Genomic DNA, 22,916 nt, shown 5'->3' on the forward strand with positions numbered 1-22,916 from the left:
AGAAACTCCATCTTTCTGCTTTTACCACCCATCTATTTTTATATGCTGTATACTTTATACATTAGAGCCCTTGGCATATTATTCATGTTATTGTTATTGCTGTTTAGTTTCTTTTTAACATTCGACTCTTTTGTGACCCCAAGGACTGTAGCCCACCAGGCTCCTCTGTCTGTAGGCTTTCCCAGGGAAGAATACAGGAGTGGCTTGCCATTTTCTTCTCCAGGGGATCTTCCTGCCCCAGGGATCAAACCCAGGTCTCCGCATTGGCAAGCAGATTCTTTACCACTGAGCCACCAGGGAAGGCATAGTTGCTTTTCAATTCCTCATCTGATATTTCCAACATCCCTGCCATGTCTGGCTCTGATGATGCTTTGTCTCTTCAAAAATATTTTCCTTTTTTCTTTTGCCTTTTGGTGTGTCTTGTAAGTTTTTCTTGAAATGCAGACATGATGTGCTGGATTAAAGGCACTGCTATAAGAGGGCTTTAGTAATGAGGAGGTGAGGTGTGAGGGTAGGCAGATCCCATGATTAGGTCTCAGCCCCTCAGTGAGCCTCTTCCTCTGGACTGTGAACCTCACAAGTGTTTCTCATTTTTCTCTCCCCTACCCCATCCCTTGTGTGGGACAGAATGGCTTGAGCCAGCTGGAGCTGGGTATTCCCTTCTCTGAGGTCAGTTGGGCTCAGTTAATACCCTAGAGGGTTAGACTCTAGTACTAGTTTTCCTCTAGGGCCTTCTTAAGAGGACTGAGTGTTCTAGTCTATTTCAAATTGGCTACCCCCTATCACCCCACTCCCAGCAGGAAGGCTGAGGGGATTTTCCCTCGTTTTCCTGTAGGATCCTGGTGAAGCTCCTGGAGGTAAATCTCACAATATTGTGAGTGCCCCCATGACTGGATCCCCTGGAGTTTTTACTCTCAGATTGTTCACACTGAGCCTCCAGCAGTTTGTCAGTTATGGCTCTGGTTTCTTCCCTAAGCAGAGGTTCCCATGGTCGTTTCACCCTGAGGAAGCCTCAACTTCCTTTGTTCACCTGTGAGCCTCCCCAGTCTTGGGGGTGGCAGTTTGCCTCCTCTGACAGATGCAAGAGCAGGTCTTCCTTTCCTCTTTTTTTTATTTTTTTTAATCTACACTCACCTAAGTTATCTTATCTAATACCATGGAATTTTTTTATCTCTTTTTTTCTTTTTTGCTCCCAGGTTTGCAGAAGACTGACTCCCTGGTTTTGGCTAAGTTTCTCCTCTAAGAAGCCTTCCTGACCACCCAATTTAAAGCAGGGCTTGCCAGCCATCTTCAGCCACTATCACTTCCTGTTCTTCGGATTCCTCATCAAACCTAATGTTATCTTGTTCACCCATTTACTTTTTAACCATCTATCTCCCACTACTTCAATGTGAAGACCATGAGAAGATAAAGCTTACATATCTTGTAGTCCATTGATTCCCAGTGCTTTGAAAGGTATATGTATGGTAGATATTCAAAAGCACTTGTTTAAAAATAATTCATGCTTTGTTCAATCATGTTGCTATTGCTAAACTTAGAAGTTAGGATATTTCTAAATCCTATTACAATTTAATAATAACCACTGTTCTGAGAAACATTTGCATATAAATAAAACTGTGTATAAATAGTTCTGTATAAATGATTTTTTTGCCTTCATCATCATGTAAGTAAAAATCCTATTGAGTCAAAAAAGATGAATGTTTTTAAGGCTCTTAATAGATATTGTCAGATTATGTTCTGAAAATGCTTTTCTAATTTATAGTTTACCAATAGACTACAGTGCCTATCACACTTTTCACTAGTGTGGGCTATTCTGGTTTTTAAAGAGTGTTGCTTATTTAATAGGTGAGAATGTAAATACTTATAGTTTATATTATTTGTACCATTTTGCTGCAATTTTCTTTTTACCTATTCCTTTTCTAGATTGTGAGCCTAATGAAAGCAGGGTTTTCATTTTTTTAGGTATATTATTTTCTGAGGACACCCTTATCAACTCTTATGTTTCCAGACAACTTATCTCAGTAATGGACTAGTTTTCCAAAAGGCTGAAAACAAAATAACTGAAGCTCCCAGTATTATTATAATACCTTAATGTTATTGTTTAGTCACTCAGTCATCTTCGTTTGTCGGAGAAGGCAGTGGCACCCCACTTCAGTACTCTTGCCTGGAAAATCCCATGGACGGAGGAGCCTGGTGGGCTGCAGTCCATGGGGTCGCTAAAAGTCAGACACGACTGATCGACTTCACTTTCACTTTTCACTTTCATGCATTGGAGAAGGAAATGGCAACTCACTCCAGTGTTCTTGCCTGGAGAATCCCAGGGACGGGGGAGCCTGGTGGGCTGCCTTCTATGGGGTCGCACAGAGTTGGACACGACTGAAGCAGCTTAGCAGCAGCAGCAGCAGCACCATCCTCTTTTGTATCGCATGGACTATAACTGCCAGGCCCCTCTGTCCATGGGATTTCCCAGGCAAAAACACTGGAGTGGGTTGCCATTTCCTTCTCCAGGGGATCTTCCTGACCCAGGGATCGAACCCGGGCCTCCTGATTGGTAAGTAGATTCTTTACCACTGAGCCCCCAGGGAAGCCATTGGCCCAAATTGAGAAGTTTTGCTTAATTTTTTACATCAGGTCTCTATATGATAGCGAAATGATGCAAATGGGACTGAGGGCCAGTGGGAAGTGACATGGGAACTCATCACTAACAACAAAGTTCTGAAATGTGAGTGTGACTTCTTTCCATGAATTAGATTACATTCAAAATTTGTATACTAACATGACTCTTACTTATTTGCTTTCTTGAGTGGGAGAGAAATTTTTGGTGCTAAAGCCTTTCCACTGGTTACAGCCGTGCTATCCATAGAAATATACAGTGAAACACATCTGTAAATTTTAATTTGTAGTAGCCATGTGAAAAAGTTAATAGGGACAAATAATAGTAGTAAGATTTTTTTAAGCCAATGTGTCAAAAATACTATATCAACATGTAATAAATATAAAAAATTATTGAGGCATAAAGAGTTTTATGCTGTCTTTTAAATCTGTGTTGTATTGTACAGTTAAAGGACACTTCAGTTTGGACCAGATGCATTTCAAGACCTCAGAATCATCATGTGAATAGTGTTACTGTATTAATATTATAAACCCAAGGTTTATAATATTAAAAAGTATTTTCATGGGTTCAAAGAGGAAGTGAATATTGTTTTCAATACTTGGAATGATATTTCTCAGAGGTTTCATAGTTTGGGTTTTCCAGTCACAGACTTTGAGGCAAACATTTGCGTGAAAGTGGTTTATTTTAGAAGTGATCCCAGGAAAACACATGTAGGGAGTGGACAAGTGAGACAAAGTGGGAAGGAAACCAATAAAAATGTGTTAGCAAGAAAGTTACTGCTTTTGCAACTGGGCTCCTTCCCTTGTGGTCACCTTGTTAGACACAGTTATTCCAACTCATAGGCAAGGGCATTGGGGCATTAATCTGCCCACTTCCCATCCATCACTGGTTAAGCATTGAATCCAAGATTTTTGGCTTGCTTTTCATATGGCCCCAGTGTGCTTCCATAGCTAGGAAGAGGCCCTAAGTGGAGAGTTGCAGATAAGCAGTGAGCTCCTTAGTCTTGGAGAAGAGTCAGAGGTCATGAGCTGGAAAGTGACAGCTTCTGTTCCAGCAGGTCACACTGTCCAAGGAGGGATCCTATTAGCCTCAGTATGTTACAAAGACTTGATGTTACAAAGACTCCACTTTATACCACTCATCCTATTCACTTATATATCCCTAGCTCCTGGAATAGTAGGTGTTTAATAAATGTTGACCGTATGACTTTCCCTGAGTGCCTGCTTTATTCTTTAAGGCTCTCAATGTAAATGGGGCACATGGTTACCAATCATGGGTCATGTCCTTAAAACTCCCTCATCAGAAAGGAAAGAGAGGTTTTCCCTTCCTAGCTCCAGCAAAAAGCAAAACAAAAATTACCCTCACTCCCCGCCCCCCTCACTATTCAACATTCTCAAGGAAGAAATCCAGTTGGTCTGCTTAGCCATGAGGTTATCTCTCAACCAAGCCCTTTGGACAAGATCATGGCATATGATGATTGGCTAGATTTCAGCTGGGTGCTCACTCCTGAGTTTACAGAGGTGGATATATCACTAGGAGAAGTGATAGAGAAATTATCACTATATTCAGAACTATGCATACCCACAGGATTATGTTTAAATTGTGAATCTCATTTTCCTATATGTCTTGGTTGAAAAGGCTTGAGGACCAGCATTATCTCAGCTGAATCATTTTAGTACTGCTCTTATACCTGCTGCAGGTTTAACACTTGAAGCTTTGACGATTTGACAGAGATCCTATAGACCAGTCATTTTCAACCTTTTTGGAACCAGGGACCAGTTTCATGGAAGACAATTTTTTTCACGGACCAGGGAGAGTGGGATGATTTCGAGATGATTCAATCACTTTATTTATTTTGCACTTTATTTCTATTATTATTACATTGTAATATATAATTAAATAATTATACAACTCACTATATTTCAGAATCAGGGAGCCCTGAGCTTGTTTTTCTACAACTAGATTGTCTCATCCAAGGGTGATGGGAGAGAGCAACACCCGAAGTGTGTTCTTATGTCAAATCTACTTTGTGATCTTGCTTTGATTGCTGTCACTGTAGAAAATCCTGCTTTACAAAGATAGGTTGTTCAAAATGGAAGCAGGCTTTTCAGTGCTTTGTGGCAATCTCTGCCACAGAAAGTTGCTGGGAGCCAGCGTGAGGAACTCCGCCCGTGGCAAAGGTCATGAGGAACATAAGCAAAGGTGGGATCGAGCCTCAGGGGACCCTCTGGAAATTCTCGAGCATCTACCCCCCAAACCAGAATCTGCCTACTTTATTGCTTTGTGCTCTCACCTACACCTCTGACTTTATGGGGGGCTGTCCCCCACTGCCATCTCTCTCTCTCTCTGAAAAAGAGTTAACTTACAGCTCCAGTTAATAAAGTTCCTGGGCGTGACAAGAGTGTTTTAGTTCACAAACCCCTCAGATGGCTCTCTAACTTGCCTGACAGGTTTACCCGGACTCCTACAGCTATGCATACAATTATTTACAGTCTCCCAGCAGCAAGAGGCACAGGAAGCTTAAGATATTCAAATAGTATAGAGCCTATTGGACAGTTAGAAATTGTTAGAATAGAACTAGTAGAAGATTTCATTGTTGAGCCAATGCTTGCTGCCAAGTTTCCACATCCCCTGTACTGTATCCTTGGAAGTGTATTAATTAATATAATTGGTATGTAGGAAAAATAAGTAGTGGCCTTGGTGTTAACAACTTTAGACCCTTAAGGTAATAAATTCTTTCCTTTGTTGTAAACCCATTGCACTTTTGCCCTATAGGAATGCAACTTTAGCTAATACCTTTGGAGGATGGCGCCAAACTTTAAAATAATTACTCTTAGAGAAAATAAGTCTTATGGTTGACAAACCTTTATCAGAGTCATAAAATGTTAACAGGCCTTCTGGCCAGAAGATGATGTAAATCACCTAAACCATTTGTATACAATAAATTTGCAGAAAAGAAACCCTGGTTTCGATAAGGATCAAAGACTGATGACTTTGTATGATTTCACACCCCCTATTATCCTCTATGTGCAACTTAGTGTATAAAAGCCCTGTTGAAAATAAAGCTACGGGCTTTGCTCACCGAAGCTTGGTCTCCCCGTGTCGTTCTTTCTTGTTTCCTTTTCCTCCTTTTCTCTTGTGTTCTTCCTTCATGCCAAAATAATTTGGAGTGCGGGTGTCCTCTGTGACCACTTATTTACCTGAGCTTCTAAGACCCACTCGAGAAGGTGCCTAAGGTGGGGCACCTTCCGCTATTCGAGAACGCGCCTGCGGCCTCCGTGGTCAGAGCAAGTTTGGTGTCACGAACTTTATTGATTTCCCGTGTAAACCAGTTATTATTGAGCATCTGAAAAAATCTCTCAGCCTTTGCTATCCCTTAATCGCCAATGCCATCATCCTGAGGGAATCCCTGGATCCAACCGGGGCTGGACCCCGAGAGAGAATATCCTGTGGCAAGATATTCTGCCTGGACTTTAGAATGTTTAGAAATTTGAAGTTGTCTCAAACATACTTTTAGGTCATCAGCATTTGCAGTCTCATGAAACTGATCCTCTTTCTAACATGAACAAAGTCGATTCACCTGGCTTATTCACACATGGGTCACAGATCCATTTCTTCCCAGTTCAAGAGTCTTTTGCTGTTGGGATGTAATGCTCAAACTCTTTAGAAAGCTGAAATAGGTGATCATACACCAGCTGGGAGAAACCCTGGCTCAGTCTCTTTCAAAATCTCTGCTAATATTTGAAACATGTCAAAAATCTCAATGTTCACTTGTCACCCCCATAGATCCAGTTTGGCACGGAATGTAGCCACTTTACTTTTTTGGATAACTGGTTGCCACATATATGTGTAGTAATGAACCCATAATTGAAGTAGAACTCTTGATATTTTATCTTAAATTAAGTTTCCTTTATGTTGGCGGTCTTAGAGTCTTTTGCTGTCTCATCACTGGGTCTCTGTCCGTTATCAAATAAGCTCTCCAGCTGTGTTTGTTTTCCACTCATTTTGGTAAAGTTAGCTGTGGGCTTACCAGACTGAGATGGAGACAAATGTGCAGTGCAGGAAGAGCCTCTGATGGAAAATAATGGGCAGGCACACTGAAATGAGTGTCAGATTTTGACTTAAAGCCTATCACGAGATGCAGCTGTCCAGTTGAAGTACATCAACTCATGCTACTGTACAGTCTGCCAGCAGACGCAGCTTGTCACTTGCCACTCACTGAAAGGATTTTGATATGAGTCTGCAAGCAATTGTCTTATTTTGGTCTCTGTGTTGTCACCCTCTCTGCTCGTGATAATCTGTGTTTGCAGGTGCTCCCCAGTGCTAGCATCATCACTTCAGCTCCACCTCAGATCATTAGGCATTGGATTCTGATAAGAAGTGTGCAAGCTAGATCTCTCACATGGGCAGTTCACAGTAAGGTTTGTGCCTCTATGAGAATCTAATGCTGCTGCTGGTCTGACAGGAGGCAGAGCTCAGTTGGCAATTCGAGTGATGAGTGGAATGGCTATAAATACTGATCAAGCTTCTCTCCCTTGCCCATCACTCACCTCTTACTATGTGGCCTGATTCCTAACAGGCCACAGACCAGTGGTTGAGGACCCCTGCTGTAGACCATATAATATTTTATAGTTTGCACAGATACAAATTTCCACCATCTATCCCTGAGGTTTGTTTGGAAATGAATCATCAAGTCCAACAAGATTGCATTTCTCCTTAGATATTGTTTTGCCCTCCTCATTAGAGTCAATGGCTGTCTTCATTAACTCGGCATAATATATTCAGTGTTCATCTGCTTTGTGGCATACTTCAGTGTATCTATCTTGACAAATCATATCCTATTGCATGTAATTCCAGATTTCATTTGCCCATTCATAAGGTGGTGTACACTTTCTTCCTCCCACCCCTCACACCTTTATCTTTTATGAATAATGGTGTTATAACATTTGTAACTAAGTTTCCAGGTGGACATATGTTTTCATTTATCTTGGATAGAAAACTATGAGAAGAATTGCTGGGTTATGTGGTAACTTTGTGGTTGTACCATTTTACTTTCCCACCAGCAGTATATGACGATTCTGGTTTCTCTGCATCCTCTCCATCACTTGTTATTGCTCCTTTAGTCATAGTATTGAGCCATTTCAGATCAATAAACAAGTGCAGATAGAGTCTTATGTCATCTCCCCCATTTGTAAGCTCTGTGTCTGGCCTAGTGGTCCTGCACCTGAAAGACATTCACTGAACATCTGTTCAAAACAAAGTTTTATTTGTATGTTGTTTTAGGTTTTAGTTTTTAGAAAATGCTCTCACAAATCCTGAGGCTCACAGTAACCCTGTAGGAAGTAGGATGAGTGAAGGATCTGGTCCCCTGGCTCTAGAGCCACTCTTCTCTGAACAATTTAATACTGGATTTCAACATTTCTTCTAAACATCGTATTAGTTTATGCTCAGAAAACAATGCTAAAAATTTTCAAAAAACTCTTAGTTTTAAAACATACAGCAGAAGCTGAAGGGACTGAGTGATTTGACAGTTTAGAGATGACAATTATGGTTCTGAGATAGTTGGAACTGGAGAGAACAGTCTGCGGAAGTGGGAAAAGGGAAGTCACCAGACTCCCAACTTCAGCAAGCAATTTCTTCATCTTTGAAAAAGAACTAGTAGCTGAACATTTATAGGGATGGAAAATGTAGAGAATTTCAAAGACAACTGGAAATTAGGTGAGGAGTGATTATTTAGATTGTAGATTGCATTATCTGAGAAAGAGTTAACACCAGAAAGATGGGTAATTGAAAACTGACGATTTTCAGCTCTGTCTTCCTTTTTGCAATAGAAAAATTTTAAATCTGCATAAAAATTAAGAAAATAATATCAAGAAAATAGTATAATAAACCACCATCATGCCCATTAATAGAAAATAATCAACACATTGCCATTGTTAAATGTATGAGTTATAAAAAATGTTTGACTTACATTAAGGATTTCTTTAAAATTGATTTCTCCTCCAGCTTTATTGAGATCTAATTGACAATCAAAAATTTTATATATTTAGATGTACAACTTGATGACTTGACATACATATACACTAAAATGCTCATCATACTAAGCCAATTAATGTATCTATCACTTCACATCTTAATCATTTAGATTTTTTTTCTCTCTTTTATGTTGAGAACCCCTAAGCTCTACTCTCTCAGCAAATGAAAAGGACACAGTACAGAATTATCAACTGTAGCCACATTGCCATGCCCTAGTTCTGCAGGACATATTCATCTTGCAAACCTGAAGCTAAAAGTCATTGTTAATAACACCATTTTAGCCAAGGTTCATGGGAAATTATCAAAGAATAATGAGGCGAACTTGTTATAAGCCCCACAAACTTAAATCTTTCTTCATTTAGGATGAAAGGGAAGAAAAGCTTCTGAGCTGGTAAAGCAGCCACAGAAATAACTTATGACTTATGAGTGAGGGCCCAAGATTTTGTTCTCAGTCCTACAGTCATTGATTCATTCAGATAGCATATTCTTGGCTCTTTTCACACACTGACCATCCACCAGTGGAACAGTCATGAGGGACTTGGACTTGAATCCAAATCAAGATTCATCATTTACTGATTCGAAGACCTTGGAGAAGTGCTGTCTTTGAACCTCATTTTTCTCAGCTGTAAAACAGATAACACCTCCTTGAATAGGGCATTCTTTGAGTTAAAAGTGAAGCAAGTTCCCGACAAATGCACATAACCTGTGTTCTATAACATATGCCACTGTTACATGTTTGAGTTATAAAAAATGTTTGAATACATTAAGGATTTCTTTAAAATAGATTTCTCCTCCAGCTTTATTGAGCTGAGCTCATGATGAAAGAAATCATAAGGCAATCTCTCTGTCCCAAATCCCCCTTGTAAGAGGGCAGCAAAAAGCTCACAAGAGTACCCCTACAATGTAACCTGTGAGATGCAAGACATCTCACATGTTGTGGAGTTCTTTAATGACAGCAAATTAATCTTTTGAAATCATTTGGAGTTTTCTAATCTGTCACATTTCTCTAAATCTTGCAGCTCTATAAGCATAATATGTACTAAACCCTGTTGTTCAGTTCAGTTCAGTCGCTCAGTAGTGTTCGACTCTTTGCGACCCCATGAATCCCAGCACGCCAGGCCTCCCTGTCCATCACAATCTCTGGGAGTTCATTCAAACTCACATCCATCGAGTCGGTGATGCCATCCAGCCATCTCATCCTCTGTTATTCCCTTTTCCTCCTGACCACAATCCCTCCCAGCATCAGAGTCTTCCAGTGAGTCAACTCTTCACATGAGGTGGCCAAAGTGCTGGAGTTTCAGCTTTAGCATCATTCCTTCCAAAGAACACCCAGGGCTGATCTCCTTTAGAATGGACTGGTTGGATCTCCTTGCAGTCCAAGGGACTCTCAAGAGTCTTCTCCAACACCACAGTTCAAAACCATCAATTCTTTGGTGCTCAGCTTTCTTCACAGTCCAACTCTCACATCCATACATGACCACTGGAAAAACCATAGCCTCGACTAAACGGACCTTTGTTGGCAAAGTAATGTCTCTGCTTTTCAATATGCTATCTAGGTTGGTCATAATTTTTCTTCCAAGGAGTAAGTGTCTTTTTAAATTTCATGGCTGCAGTCACCATCCTGCAGTGATTTTGGAGCCCAAAAAGATAAAGTCTGACACTGTTTCCACTGTTTCCCCATCTATTTCCCATGAAGTGATGGGACCAGATGCCATGATCTTCATTTTCTGAATGTTGAGCTTTAAGCCAACTTTTTTACTCTCCTCTTTCACTTTGTAGTTCTTCTTCACTTTCTCCCGTAAGGGTCGTGTCATCTGCATATCTGAGGTTATTGATATTTCTCCTGGCAATCTTGATTCCAGCTTGATTCCAACTTCTTCCAGCCCAGTGTTTCTCATGATGTACTCTGCATATAAGTTAAATAAGCAGGGTGACAATATACAGCCTTGATGTATTCCTTTTCCTATTTGGAACCAGTCTGTGGTTCCATGTCCAGTTCTAACTGTTGCTTCCTGACCTGCATACAGGCTTCTTAAGAGGCAGGTCAGGTGGTCTGGTATTCCCATCTCTTTCACAATTTTCCACAGTTTAATGTGATACACACAGTCAAAGGTGTTGGCATAGTCAATAAAGCAGAAATAGATGTTTTTCTGGAACTCTCTTGCTTTTTCAATGATCAAACAGATGTTGGCAATTTGATCTCTGGTTCCTCTGCCTTTTCCAAAACCAGCTTGAACATCTGCAATTTCACAGTTCACATATTGCTGAAGCCTAGCTTGGAGAATTTTGAGCATTACTTTACTAGCATGTGAGATGAGTGCAGTTGTGCAGTAGTTTGAGCATTCTCTGGCATTGCCTTTCTTTGGGATTGGAATGAAAACTGACCTTTTCCAGTCCTGTGGCCATTGCTGAGTTTTCCAAATTTGCTGGCATATTGAGTGCAGCACTTTCACAGCATCATCTTTCAGGATTTGAAATAGCTCGACTGGAATTCCATCACCTCCACTAGCTTTGTTTGTAGTGATACTTTCTAAGGCCCACTTGACTTCACATTCCAGGATGTCTGGCTCTAGGTGAATGATCACACCATCGTGATTGTTGGCCATCGTCAAATGTTTTGTGCCTGGTTTGTATTGGCCAAACCAAGGTCTTGTGCCCAATGTACATTGAGGTGAAACAAACTGAAAAGTTGGGGTTCTGAGCAGAGAAAGGTTCCTTGCAAGGGTCAAGCAAGGAGTACAGGATGTTCATGCTCAGAAGGCTGGAACTCCCCAGTGGATTTCAGGGGAGGATTTTTAATGGCAAGCTAAGGGAGAGAGTCCAGGGTACTTGATTAGCTCATGCACTATCCCGATTGATGTTGAGGACCAGGGTAATGTAACAGGGGTTATGATCATAAATCCTTAGGTTCCAGTTTATCCTGGTCATCATGCAGTTAACTTCTTCCACCTGGTTGACATTTTAGCATCTGCAAAACAACTCAGGAATATGCACCAGACCCTGTTGTAAAGATTCTGTGACTGCTGTATGGCTAATCTATCGATGAAGTTTTTTTGTTATTACATCTTCACATTCTTCCAGTCATCCTTGAGCCAGCCTTTTGTGACTCAGAGGAGGCCTGGGAGACTGAAGCTTTTCTACAAACAAGAGCCAGGCAGAGGTCATGGGGTTGGGGTAGGGTCTATCCCAGGAAGGTCCATCAGTGTCCTACTCCATTCCAGTTGGAGACCTTCCCACAGTGCCCTTGTTTGGTCCTGAGGAGGGCAGCATGTCCTCCTCAGGAGGTGGGCTGCTGTCTCCTTCTGCCATCTTTCTCAGGGTTTCCTCTGCAGCGCATGGGCAGCCTCTGAGCAGCAGAGATGGGCGGGGCCTGAGACTCCCGCCTCCTGTGAGTTCCTGGACTCAGAGCAGGAACTTCCGCGAATTTGCAGCCAGGTGCACTCCAGGGAGCTGGGCTGGTTGTGCCCCTCAGTCAGCCTGCCTGCCTGCCTTTATTAAAGAACTGGTAGCCTTGCCTCCCACCTGCGTGGGGCTCCCAGCAGCATTTACCTGGGTGTCTCTTGGTCCTGCAGCCCCACACGTGGCATGCTGCATCCATCCTAGGCCTGTGGCAGCAGCTGTACAGAGTGGGTGCCTCAAAAGTGGACTCTGGAGGTTTCTCAGTCCTGGGAGGTGAGACCTGGCACACAAAGGGCAATCCACTCTCAGAAGCAGGTGTTCTCAGGCTCTGGCCCAGTGGACCTGTGGGGTGGCCAGTCTCCAGCATCAGCGCCGGCACCTCCAGGAGCAGCAGGAGCCCCACCGCCTCCTGAGCAGGGCGACCCCGGTCTGCATCCGTCTTGGCTGGCAAGATGCTGGCCGTGTCCCCGGAGGTGAAGACCAACGCGCTGCAGAAGGCGAACTTCTGCTCGCGCCTGTTTGTCTGGTGAGCGCCCCATCTAAGCTGTGACAATCCCTGCGAGCACATGCCTGACACTGCTGGCTTCTGTTGGGGACCAAGGGACAAGGAGACAGTGTGTTCGGGACTGGTGGCAGTAGGGGTGGGAGGAGGACCCAGGGACCTGGTGTCCACCTTATCCAGCTGCCTCAGAACCACTCAGCAATTCACTGTCAGTTCTGAAAGAAGCTGCAACTTTCACCCCAAGGAAGCAGCTTATGAACAACTTTATTTATCTAATCAGTGCCCTGCACCTTTGCCATCTTCCAATAATGTCCCCACCTTTCCCCATGTTCCTTAGGTGAACATCTGAGGTCCAACTGCCCTGGGCTCCCTCTCTCACCCTGTCTATGGCCATGTCTTTCTTTCTCTCCCTGCCTCCCTCCCTGTGTGGTTGACTATTTGTCCTGGTACCTAGTCGAGGCCAATTTCATGTGCTTACAAAACACAATTGTTTTTAATGAAATGAATGCGAACACCATTCTGGAACACCTTTTGCTTTTTCCTGGGACACACAGCCAGGAGCAGAGTGTCTATTTGACCACAGCCCCTTTCCCTATTGTAAATATCTCCACTTCCACCTTTGAAGACCAGATCCTGGGAATGGGGTCCATGAAACCTATGGAGTCTTATCCAGATCTCTAGCTCAGAGAAGCAGTGCCTGGTCTTGATGTAGATGGTCCTGCCCAGGAGTCCTTTGGTTCTGAAACCACTGAAGGATCCCTGAGCTGGGAGGAAACACACAGATGAAAAATGCTGCAGAGAGCTGAAGCTCTTAAATGAAGTCTTCATCTAATAGCTGGGACTACAGAAAGACAGGCCTGAACCTTTGGACTTTAATCACACTTGGGTGATTACTAGATCTTTTGTTTCTCGACTCTAACTCATTCATCTTTCCCACAAATTCTGATACTTCTTTTATGGGATAGCCTAGGGGATCCCCAGGGGGATGGCAGCTCCTATGTTTGTTTTGATGGTGGTATATTCAGTGTATGTGGCTACATCTCTTGGCTATTTGATGTCCCTTAAGGAAAGAGGGTCCTAAAAGAAGGAATATGTGTGTGGTTACCATAAATAATAGCAAAACAGATAAATGTCTCTTTAATTTCAGGTAGGGCAAGAAACTCTCAAAGCACATTCTGTTTATTGATTTTGAAAATGTATGTGCATAGAAATGGAAGGTGGAGACTTTGATTTTTGTTGGCACCCATTTCCAGTTTTCTTGCTGGAGAGGAAGGAGGGTAAAGATCATCTGCAGAGGTCTTTACCCTCATCTGGAGAGGCAGGATGGGTAAAGACCATCTGCAGCTTGATTATCTCAGTTCTCCAAGAGATAAAATTAATGAGACAATTGAGGAATCATGGACCAAAGAGCAAGAGAAGGAGAGTAACTGGAAAAGTCTCTAAGAATGGCCTTAGAAGCTCTGGGAATCTGGGGATCTTTCTTTTGAAACTGTCATAAATTTGTTCAGGCCATTCTTGTTCTGAGCATTTAGCCAAGTGGCCTCTCTTAAAAAAAAAAAAAAAAGAATTATTAGAGTATAGTTGATTTAAAATGTTGTGTTAGTTTCAGGAGTACAGCAAAGTAAATCAGTTATATATATATCCACTTTTTCGGAGAAGGCAATGGCACCCCACTCCAGTACTCTTGCCTGGAAAATCCCATGGATGGAGAAGCCTGATAGGCTGTAGTCCACGGGGTCGCTAAGAATTGGACACGACTGAGCGACTTCCCTTTTACTTTTCACTTTCATGCATTAGAGAAGGAAATGGTAACCCACTCCAGTGTTCTTGCCTGGAGAATCCCAGGGACGGGGGAGCCTGGTGGGCTGCCATCTATGGGGTCGCACAGAGTCAGACACGACTGAAGTGACATAGCAGCAGCAGCAGCATATCCACTTTTTAAAAAAGATTATTTTCTTTAAAAAAGAAAAAAAGATAAAGGCTATTGCAGAGTTTTGAATAGAGTTCCCTCTGTTATACAGTAGGTTCTTATTAGTTATCTATTTTATATATGCTTCCTTGGTGGCTCAGATGATAAACAATCTGGCTGTAATGCAGGAGACCTGGGTTAGATCCCTGGGTTGGGAAGAATCCCTGGAGAAGGAGATGGCAACCCACTCCGATATTCTTGCCTGGAGAATCCCATGGACAGAGGAGCTTAGTGGGCAACAGTTCATGGGGTCACAAAGAGTCAGACACAAATATAGTAGTTTATATATGTCAATTCCACTGTCCCAATTGTCCCTTCTTCCCTTATCTGCTGGTAACCATAAGTTCGTTTTCTACATCTGTAACTCTATTTCTGTTTGGTAGGTAAGTTCATTTGTACCATTTTTTAAAGATTATATGTATAAGTGATACCGTATGATATTTGTCTTTGTCTGCAAGCGGCTTTCTCTGGCAGTTGGGATGCCCTCTTTTTTTATCAGACCGCTTGTATTAACATAGAAACAACAGGAAATGGTTGCTGGGGCACAGATTCCCCCTTGATCAGCCGGCAGGTAATCAAGAGCTTTGTAGTGGTCAAGAGTCATGTGGGCCAGAGGATCTAGTGAAGATTTTGTCATTCTAAGGTTAGAACTGGGTCCTCTACTTACCCAAGCCAGTCTCTGACTTTATTTTTTATGGTTATGAGATTATAAATCCTTTCTAGTTCTAGGCTCATCAGAGATCCTACAAGAGAGACAACTGCTATTACCAGTCCAGCTCCTCTCCTTACTAGATGAGTAGCCCCCTTTGATTCACAGCTTGTGCGAGTGTAATTAAAATCTGAATGTAACCTTGATCTGGGTGTGAACCACCTATAGCCCAGTGTCCTCTGGTAGAGTTTTCTTGGAGACAATTGATGGCCCAACATAGGTGGCCCTTGTCACAGGGATCTTGAGGAATAAACATCCCTCAGGGGTGCACACACTGCCTTTGGGTTTTCTTGAGTCAAGTTTAGGCTCATCGTGGCACCCTTTCATCCAGGGTACTGGTTGCATAACCAGACCCCTCTGTGTTTGGTATGATCCTGTTCCCACAGCCGTTGAGCATGATAACTACCTAGAGTTGGCCATGCCTGTAGGTGGAGGGCTCATAGTGAACAGTTGGTTGAACTCCCAGAAAACAGGGATTTGACTAACACATACGCCTTTGCAGGGGTGTGGTGGCAGTGGGCAACCTTGATGTCCCTGAGCAGAAGCCTGGGCATGGAGGAATTAAACCGTAGTTTGGTGATGTTGTCAGTTGTTAGTGGAGTCCCTGAAAGTCTGGGGCTATATTTATTCCCCGACTGAGGCTGATGGTGACAGATCCAACAGTCAGTAAAATTTCAGCCCTTTTAGATGTTTGAATGTTACTTTTTAAAATAAATGAATCTGCCAGGGAGTGATACCAAGGAGGACCGTAAGAAGAATCAACTGTGCACTTTAGCTGGGAAGGTGTTACTTATCTTGAGTTTGTCTTCAGAAGATTGGGGTCAGAAAGAGGCTCAAGTGAGCATTCTGGCTGAGGGGGGTTTGACAGGACTGTAAGGAGTTCAGGGTCCAGAGCCTGTTAGGCTCAGGGTTTTGTGTCCAAAGATAATTGCCTGTAAAAATTCTTCTCCGTTGACAGCTGATCTAAGGAGATCTTTACATCAGGATTGAAATTGCTTTGAATATGACTGGTGCTCAGACACTTTAGTCATATGGACTCTTTGCAACCCCATGGACTGTAGCCCACCAGGCTCCCCTGTCCATGGGATTTTCCAGGCATGAATACTGGAGTGGGTTGCTATTTCCTTCTCCAGGGGATCTTCCCAACCTAGGGATCGAACCCGCATCTCTTACATCTCCTGCATTAACAGACAGGTTCTTTACCACTAGTACAATGTAGGTATCCTTGAATCTGATACAGTTCAGAAGATTTAAGTCCTCAGTAATACAGAAACGTATCTACAGCCTTACCCACAATGGCCATTCAGCTCTATTCTGCTTCTCTGAAACACCATTACTTTATTTTCATTTCTAGATATATTTTTCCTTAATAATTAAAGCAGATGTACAGTGTATGTTCAGTAGGCCACAAACAGCCTGCTTTTAAGTTATTACCATGTATAAGCCAGCATGACTTTCCTAGAATGTATGTATGTAAGCACATATCTAAATTCCCCCTGTATCTTTATATATTTAAAATGTAGACTTCTTTTTTAACAATGTCCATGAATGTAGGTTTCTAATTAGAGATGTGTAATTTGGATATATGTCAGTCTCCTTTTAATGTTTAACAGGTGGCTAAACCCCTTGTTTAAAATTGGTCACAAACGGAAATTAGAACCAGATGACATGTATTCAGTGCTTCCAGAAGATCGCTCCCAGCACCTTGGAGAAGAGCTGCAAGGGTGAGCACAGACATCAGAGAGAGGGAGGAAGAGTGAGAATTTCCATGTGGGGCTAAAGGTTTGGGGGAGGCTTTGCCTTCCTCTGGGTTCTCCTGAGCCTCCTCCTCTGACACTGCACATTCACCCCCTCAAGCTGACTCCAGGCTTAGCCCACTTTGGAGGCTGGGGGAGCCCGTGTTCCCTGTGCATCTGTGGATGTGGAGGAAGCCCTCAGCCACGGCCCTGGAGGCCAAGCTCTGTATCGGAGGTGGGGTCCCTGGAGGACAGTGTTTACCCTCCTGAGCTCCTCATGACCTGTGAGTCTAGCAAAGCTTGGCAGGAACTTGTTTCCAGTATCTGGAACTTTTCCTTCAAGGCCTATTTCTCTGGTGCTTCAGAGTCTGCACCGCTCGTCTTTCAGGAGCCCTGTGAGCAGGTAGCCAGCATCTATTGCACAGCCACAGAGCGCCCTGTAGTGCAGGCTCGTCTCCCACTCCACCCCGCCCCCTTTCCCCTTTGGTGGACATGCTGTTCTTCACTGTGCTCTGTTTATCATCGCAGGCACTGGGATCAGGAAGTGAAAAGAGCCCAGAAGGATGCACAGGAGCCTTCCTTAATGAAAGCAGTCATAAAGTGTTACTGGAAATCCTATTTAATTTGGGGAATGTTTACATTTCTTGAGGTAAAACATTTTCATACTGTGCACTGCTTGTGTCTCTGTACTGAGGTGGATGGGACCAGTGGGGAGAGAGGCCAGTGGTCTAAGGTCTGAGGATAAACCCTCATGGAAATATGATAGAGCTCAGAGGTTGTATTCATCTTTAGAATGGGCAAGGACTGGACTCCAGGGGTTACTATTCTTCTTTTAACTGATTAAAGGGTGTTGTGGAAGGATCGCCTTGAAATAAAAGACATTTTATATTATGGTAGAAAGTTCCTGGTGCTCAGTATAAACGCTGATTGATCTTTGACCAAAAGAAGATTCCAGCAACCTCAGGCAATATGTGCCCTGTGATTTAGAGGAAGGTAATTTGGACCCGAGCCCAGAATAAACTACCTTTTATGGCGCTTTGTTATAGTTTAACAAGGTAAAAATTGTTACTTTGACCAGGTCACATCTGATAAATGCTTTTCTAAGAAGATACCATCGCCGCTCCTTTTCCAGGGGAACAGAACCCAGGGCCCTGCATCTGGCCTGTAGGTGCCCAGAACTCCTAAGAGCACACCTTGCCCCAGGTTTCCCTCTTCCCCATGGGCTGGCACTGTGAGCAAAGCCCCCATGAGGAAGAGCTCCAACTTCACCGTGAATTCTGTGCACCCTCCACACTGCTTTCTTTCCCTGGTTGCAGGAGCAGATTCCTGGTTGAAGGGGGAGTCCTGATAGCCTGGCATTGGCAGAGGGTGTAGGAGGGAATGTGCAGGGAAAACCAGAGGCAGAAAGCTGTGAGGTCAGTGACCTCCATGACCCTGAAGATCCTGGGTCAAGATCCCCCAGAGGACAGTTCACCTGGGGACACAGGGCTGTCAGCCCCCTGTTCTGGCTGAGCCTGCTGGGGGTCTGCTGCTGACCCCCCTGGGTGGCTCATGCTCTCCATGGTCCTTAGCGCTGCCTTAGGCACATGGGCAGGCCGTGAGTGTGTGAGAGCAAGAGGGATGGAAGGTGCAGAAGGTGTGAGCTGTCCTCAGTCCATTGTGTTGGGTTGAGGTGGGTGGGCCAGGTCATTTGCAGGTGGGCGGCGTGGCTCTGGTTTAAAGGCTGTGCTGTGCTGAAGGGCACTGCGGGCAATGGGCAGCTGGGCAGGTGAAGTCCGCCCCACACAAATGGAGAGACAGAGAATCTGTCAGCTCCCAGGTGACTAGATGGTCCTGGAGGATGTTCTCACTGATGCCAGAAAAAGATTGGCCATTGTGCCAGAGGGTAGGACAGGTATGTGGGGCAGGGTGCCGCCTTTGAGAGGGCACTGACCACCTAGGTACTGCAGTGCCTTGTGAAGGGCAGGGGGTGGGAGAGGGAGCAGGAGCCCATCAGGCTGCCCCAGCCCTTCTTTGTCCCGTGTGCAGCTGTCCCAGTCATGGAATTTCCACATAGTCACAGTAAGTCTGTTTGCAAGACACAGGTGGGAAGTTGGTGTGGCCTGTTTGTACAGGATTTCCTGACCTCACACAGCAGAGCTCTCATGAATTCTGCTTATCAGGAAACCCTGGGGCCTCAGTGTCTGCCTGTGGCTCATGCCAGGTGCCTGGTTGGATGAGTGGCCTCCGGGTTTAATGTTGGATCATATCCTAGAGCAGGTCTTTCTCTGCTGTCCCTGGTTCTCTAGTTTCTCTTTGGTAGCAGATGCTAAAGAGTCTTAAAGTCAGGTGGGTTCAAAGCATAGCCCATGTGGCTGGGTTTGAATTGAGCTGCTGGTTTTTCTTGCTGTCCTGGGCTGTTAGTCCTTGAGTGGGGTCGCTAAGCCTTGGATGGATCCCATTCTAATATGAGTCCTGGGTCTTGGCTGTGGCAGTTCATGGGAGAAGCGGACATAGAGGGAGAGGCTGCAGGATCTGGGGTTCTTCCTGAGAGGAAATCCTCCCCACTGTGGTGCTGGGAGTGTTGATTTCAAAGTTGTCCAGCCCCAGTAATACTTCCTGCTGGGGATCCAGGAAGGCCAGGCCTGGGGCTGCATAAGATACAACTGGTAAAGCCCTGGGCCCTTTCAGAAGGTTGGTCTCTGGGTGGTCATGGCGGAGAAGTGGGGAGTAGAGGACATAAATTTAGGGGCTCATCTGTGTGGCAGTACTGCTAGTACTAGTAGCAGTGATACTTAGTTAATAATTGATTTTATGAAGCAACTTCCCATGTTGTGATCAATCTATACTGCTTGTTATTCTTTATATTTTAGATGGTGGAAGATCTAAACTCAGCCCAGGATTTTCTAAAACACAAACATGTTTCCTTTTTGACCTCTGGCCTTCTTTTAATCCCTCAGTTGCACAGAATGCCCCGTGGATCATCCATGATCCCAAGCAGTGGGGTCTTTCCACCCACAGCACGAGCAGGGCCTCCCAGGTACTCCTGGCGGCACCAGTGGGAGAAAGCAGGGTGACACCAGTCCAGAGTGAGGGTTTTAGGGTTTTAGGATTTTGAGATACGAAAACCTCTGTCCTATGAGAAGCTCTTCCCTGATAGCTCAGCTGGTAAGGAATCTTCCTGCAATGAGGGAGACCTGGGTTCCATCCCAGGGTTGAGAAGATCCCCTGGACAAGGGAAAGGCTACCCACTCACTCCAGTATTCTGGCCTGGACAATTCCATGGGCTGTCGTTTGAAAACTGAGGAGTATCTCTTCCTCTCAGAGAAACAAGTAGCAGGCTATGGAGCCCTTGATGGTCACCCCTAATTAGAACAGAACAGCCGGAGAGCTCCCAGCACCCCTGGCCCCTGTGTGCACCTCCATGGGTACTGTGGGTGGAGAGGACAGGTCCCCACCTGCCCAGGGTGCTCAGTGTGGAGAGGAAGAGCCTGAAGCCTCTGCCTGGGCCAGAGTCACAGAGACCACCTCCCCAGGTCATCAGTGCTTCTCTCTGAGAAGTAAAGTCTCCATTGCTGATGTGTAAGTGGGGTAACCTCAGAGAGCCAGTCCCTTCCCCTGAGAAGGGAGGTATTGCCAGGAGTTGTGTCCTTTTCCCAGGACTCTTAGAAGTGGCCCAGCCTTGTCTGGTCACTTGGCCTTTGTTTGAAGCCACTTTTGCTGATGGTCTCTGGTCCAGTTGGAGACTGTGGGAAGCCCATGTGTGTGTAAACCTTCACTTTGGAGCTCAGCTGATGGGCAGGAAGTAAACAGAATCCTCTGCATCCCACAGTGGGCTTTGTGCCTCAACTCACGGCCGGTTCTCCAAGAGCTGAGTGGTCTTTGCATTTATTTCCCAATCCTTTCTTCCATGTGTCCCTCACTTTGCTCAACCCAGGAAGCTGAGGAGTGGCTGCTGGTGGCAAAGATACTGTGGGCTGAGAGCGACCACTGAGGACCACACAGCAAGGGAGAGGAGGAGGGGGCCTTGAGCCAAGCAGAAGGGGACCTGCCGAGCAGACCTGCTGTGTGCGCCCTGCTGGTTCCTGAGAGCATAGCATTAGCGGTTAGCCATTAGGTGTTAGTAATATCCACAGTGATGACCTTGAGTTATAAATTAGGTTTTTATATCTACCTTCTTTTCTTTTTCTAAGCATATGTAAGTTTTTAATGTAAAATTAAAAGAATATTTTTAAAATGAATATGATTGGCTTACGATGTTATATTAGTTTCTGTTATTCATCCGTTCAGTTCAGTTCAGTCGTTCAGTCGTGTCCAACTCTTTGTGACCCCATGAATTGCAGCACACCAGGCCTCCCTGTCCATCACCAACTCCCAGAGTTCACTCAAACTCATGTTCATTGAGTCGGTGATGCCATCCAGCCATCTCATCCTCTGTCACCCCCTTCTCCTCCTGCCCTCAATCCCTCCCAGCATCAGGGTCTTTTCCAATGAGTCAGCTCTTCACATCAGGTGGCCAAAGTACTGAAGTTTCAGCTTTAGCATCATTCCTTCCAAATAACACCCAGGACTAATCTCCTTTAGAATGGTCTGGTTGGATCTCCTTGCAGTCCAAGGGACTCTCAAGAGTCTTCTCCAACACCACAGTTCAAAACCATCAATTCTTCGGTGCTCAGCTTTCTCCATAGTCCAACTCTCACATCCATACATGACTGCTGGAAAACCATAGCCTTGACTAGATAGACCTTTGTTGGCAAAGTGATGTCTCTGCTTCTGCATATGCTATCTAGGTTGGTCATAACTTTCCTTCCAAGGAGGAAGCGTCTTTTAATTTCATGGCTGCAGTCACCATCTGCAGTGATTTTGGAGCCCCAAAAAATAAAGTCTGACACTGTTTCCATTGTTTCCCCATCTATTTCCCATGAAGTGATAGGACCAGATGCCATGATCCTAGTTTTCTGAATGTTGAGCTTTAAGCCAACTTTTTCAGTCTCCTCTTTCACTTTCATCAAGAGGCTTTTTAGTTCCTCTTCACATTCTGCCATAATTAGTGATTTAATATTTTATACAGTACATGATAAGTTTAGTTACCAACAGTCACTGTGCAAAATTATTCCAATATTATTGAATATATTTCCTATGTTGTATAATTCTGTGATTTATTTATTTTTTAAATTTTATTTTTATTTTTTGCCCCCAATCCCCTTTTACTTATTTTATAATTTGGAGTTTGTACCTCTTAAGTTCCCTCACCTATTTCACTTGTTTCCTCCACCCACCTCGATCGATTTTCTTTATGTAGTCAGGGAAGTAGGAGACTCTTTTTGAAAGATTGCATTCATAATGGTTAAAAATTTTGGCAATCTAGGTAGAAGTGAAATCTTAATTACAGTCTAGAAAATTTGGTTTTACACATGACTTTTCTCAAGAGTTCTTGTTGCACTGTGGTCTCCTGTGAGGAACAATGAGTTTTCCAAGCCTTTGTGAATCCAGCCTCTGCCATTAAGAATAGAGTAAGTCTCTTACCAGGACTTCTAATAATAAAAGTGATGAAAAATCCTTGTTTTTATGGTGGTTTCAGCACACTCTGTGCTGTTGTAGCTCATTTAGGTGTCCCAGGATTCCTCCAAGGGAGGCACGGCAGGTATTTTCACAGATATAGACCTGGAGGCTCAGGAGGGCACACGATGGGCTTGGGGTCCTGTGACTGGCAGGTGGCCCACCTGGTTTCTGAGGCGCGGTGTTCTGACTGCTAGACCCCTGTTCTCTGTGTTCTGTCCTCTCCTCCCACAGCCTCCACTGAGGCTCAGAGCCAAGAGGAGCTGCTTTTATAGCAACAGCTCTGGCCCCTCTGTCAACTGCTTTCTATAGTGTGTGTGTGTGTGTGTGTGTGTGTGTTGTTTTTAATTTCCTGTAGATTTTTAATAACATTTCAAAAATACAAAAATAAATAGAATGGAAAGGTAACACAA

General features: G+C 44.0%; 1 protein-coding gene across 1 annotated transcript in view; it reads left to right on the plus strand.

Moving 5' to 3' along the window:
* The first annotated feature begins 16,849 nt into the window (after positions 1 to 16,849).
* LOC113902124 (multidrug resistance-associated protein 4-like) overlaps positions 16,850 to 22,916 on the plus strand; it is a 137,115-nt gene continuing 131,048 nt past the window's right edge. The window contains 2 exon segments of the mRNA XM_027557078.1: positions 16,850 to 16,953; positions 17,494 to 17,614. Coding sequence (XP_027412879.1) covers positions 16,898 to 16,953; positions 17,494 to 17,614 — 177 coding nt within the window. The 5' untranslated portion in view covers positions 16,850 to 16,897.

The sequence above is a fragment of the Bos indicus x Bos taurus genome, chromosome 12 (assembly GCF_003369695.1).
Source record: "Bos indicus x Bos taurus breed Angus x Brahman F1 hybrid chromosome 12, Bos_hybrid_MaternalHap_v2.0, whole genome shotgun sequence".
Lineage (NCBI taxonomy): Eukaryota > Metazoa > Chordata > Mammalia > Artiodactyla > Bovidae > Bos > Bos indicus x Bos taurus.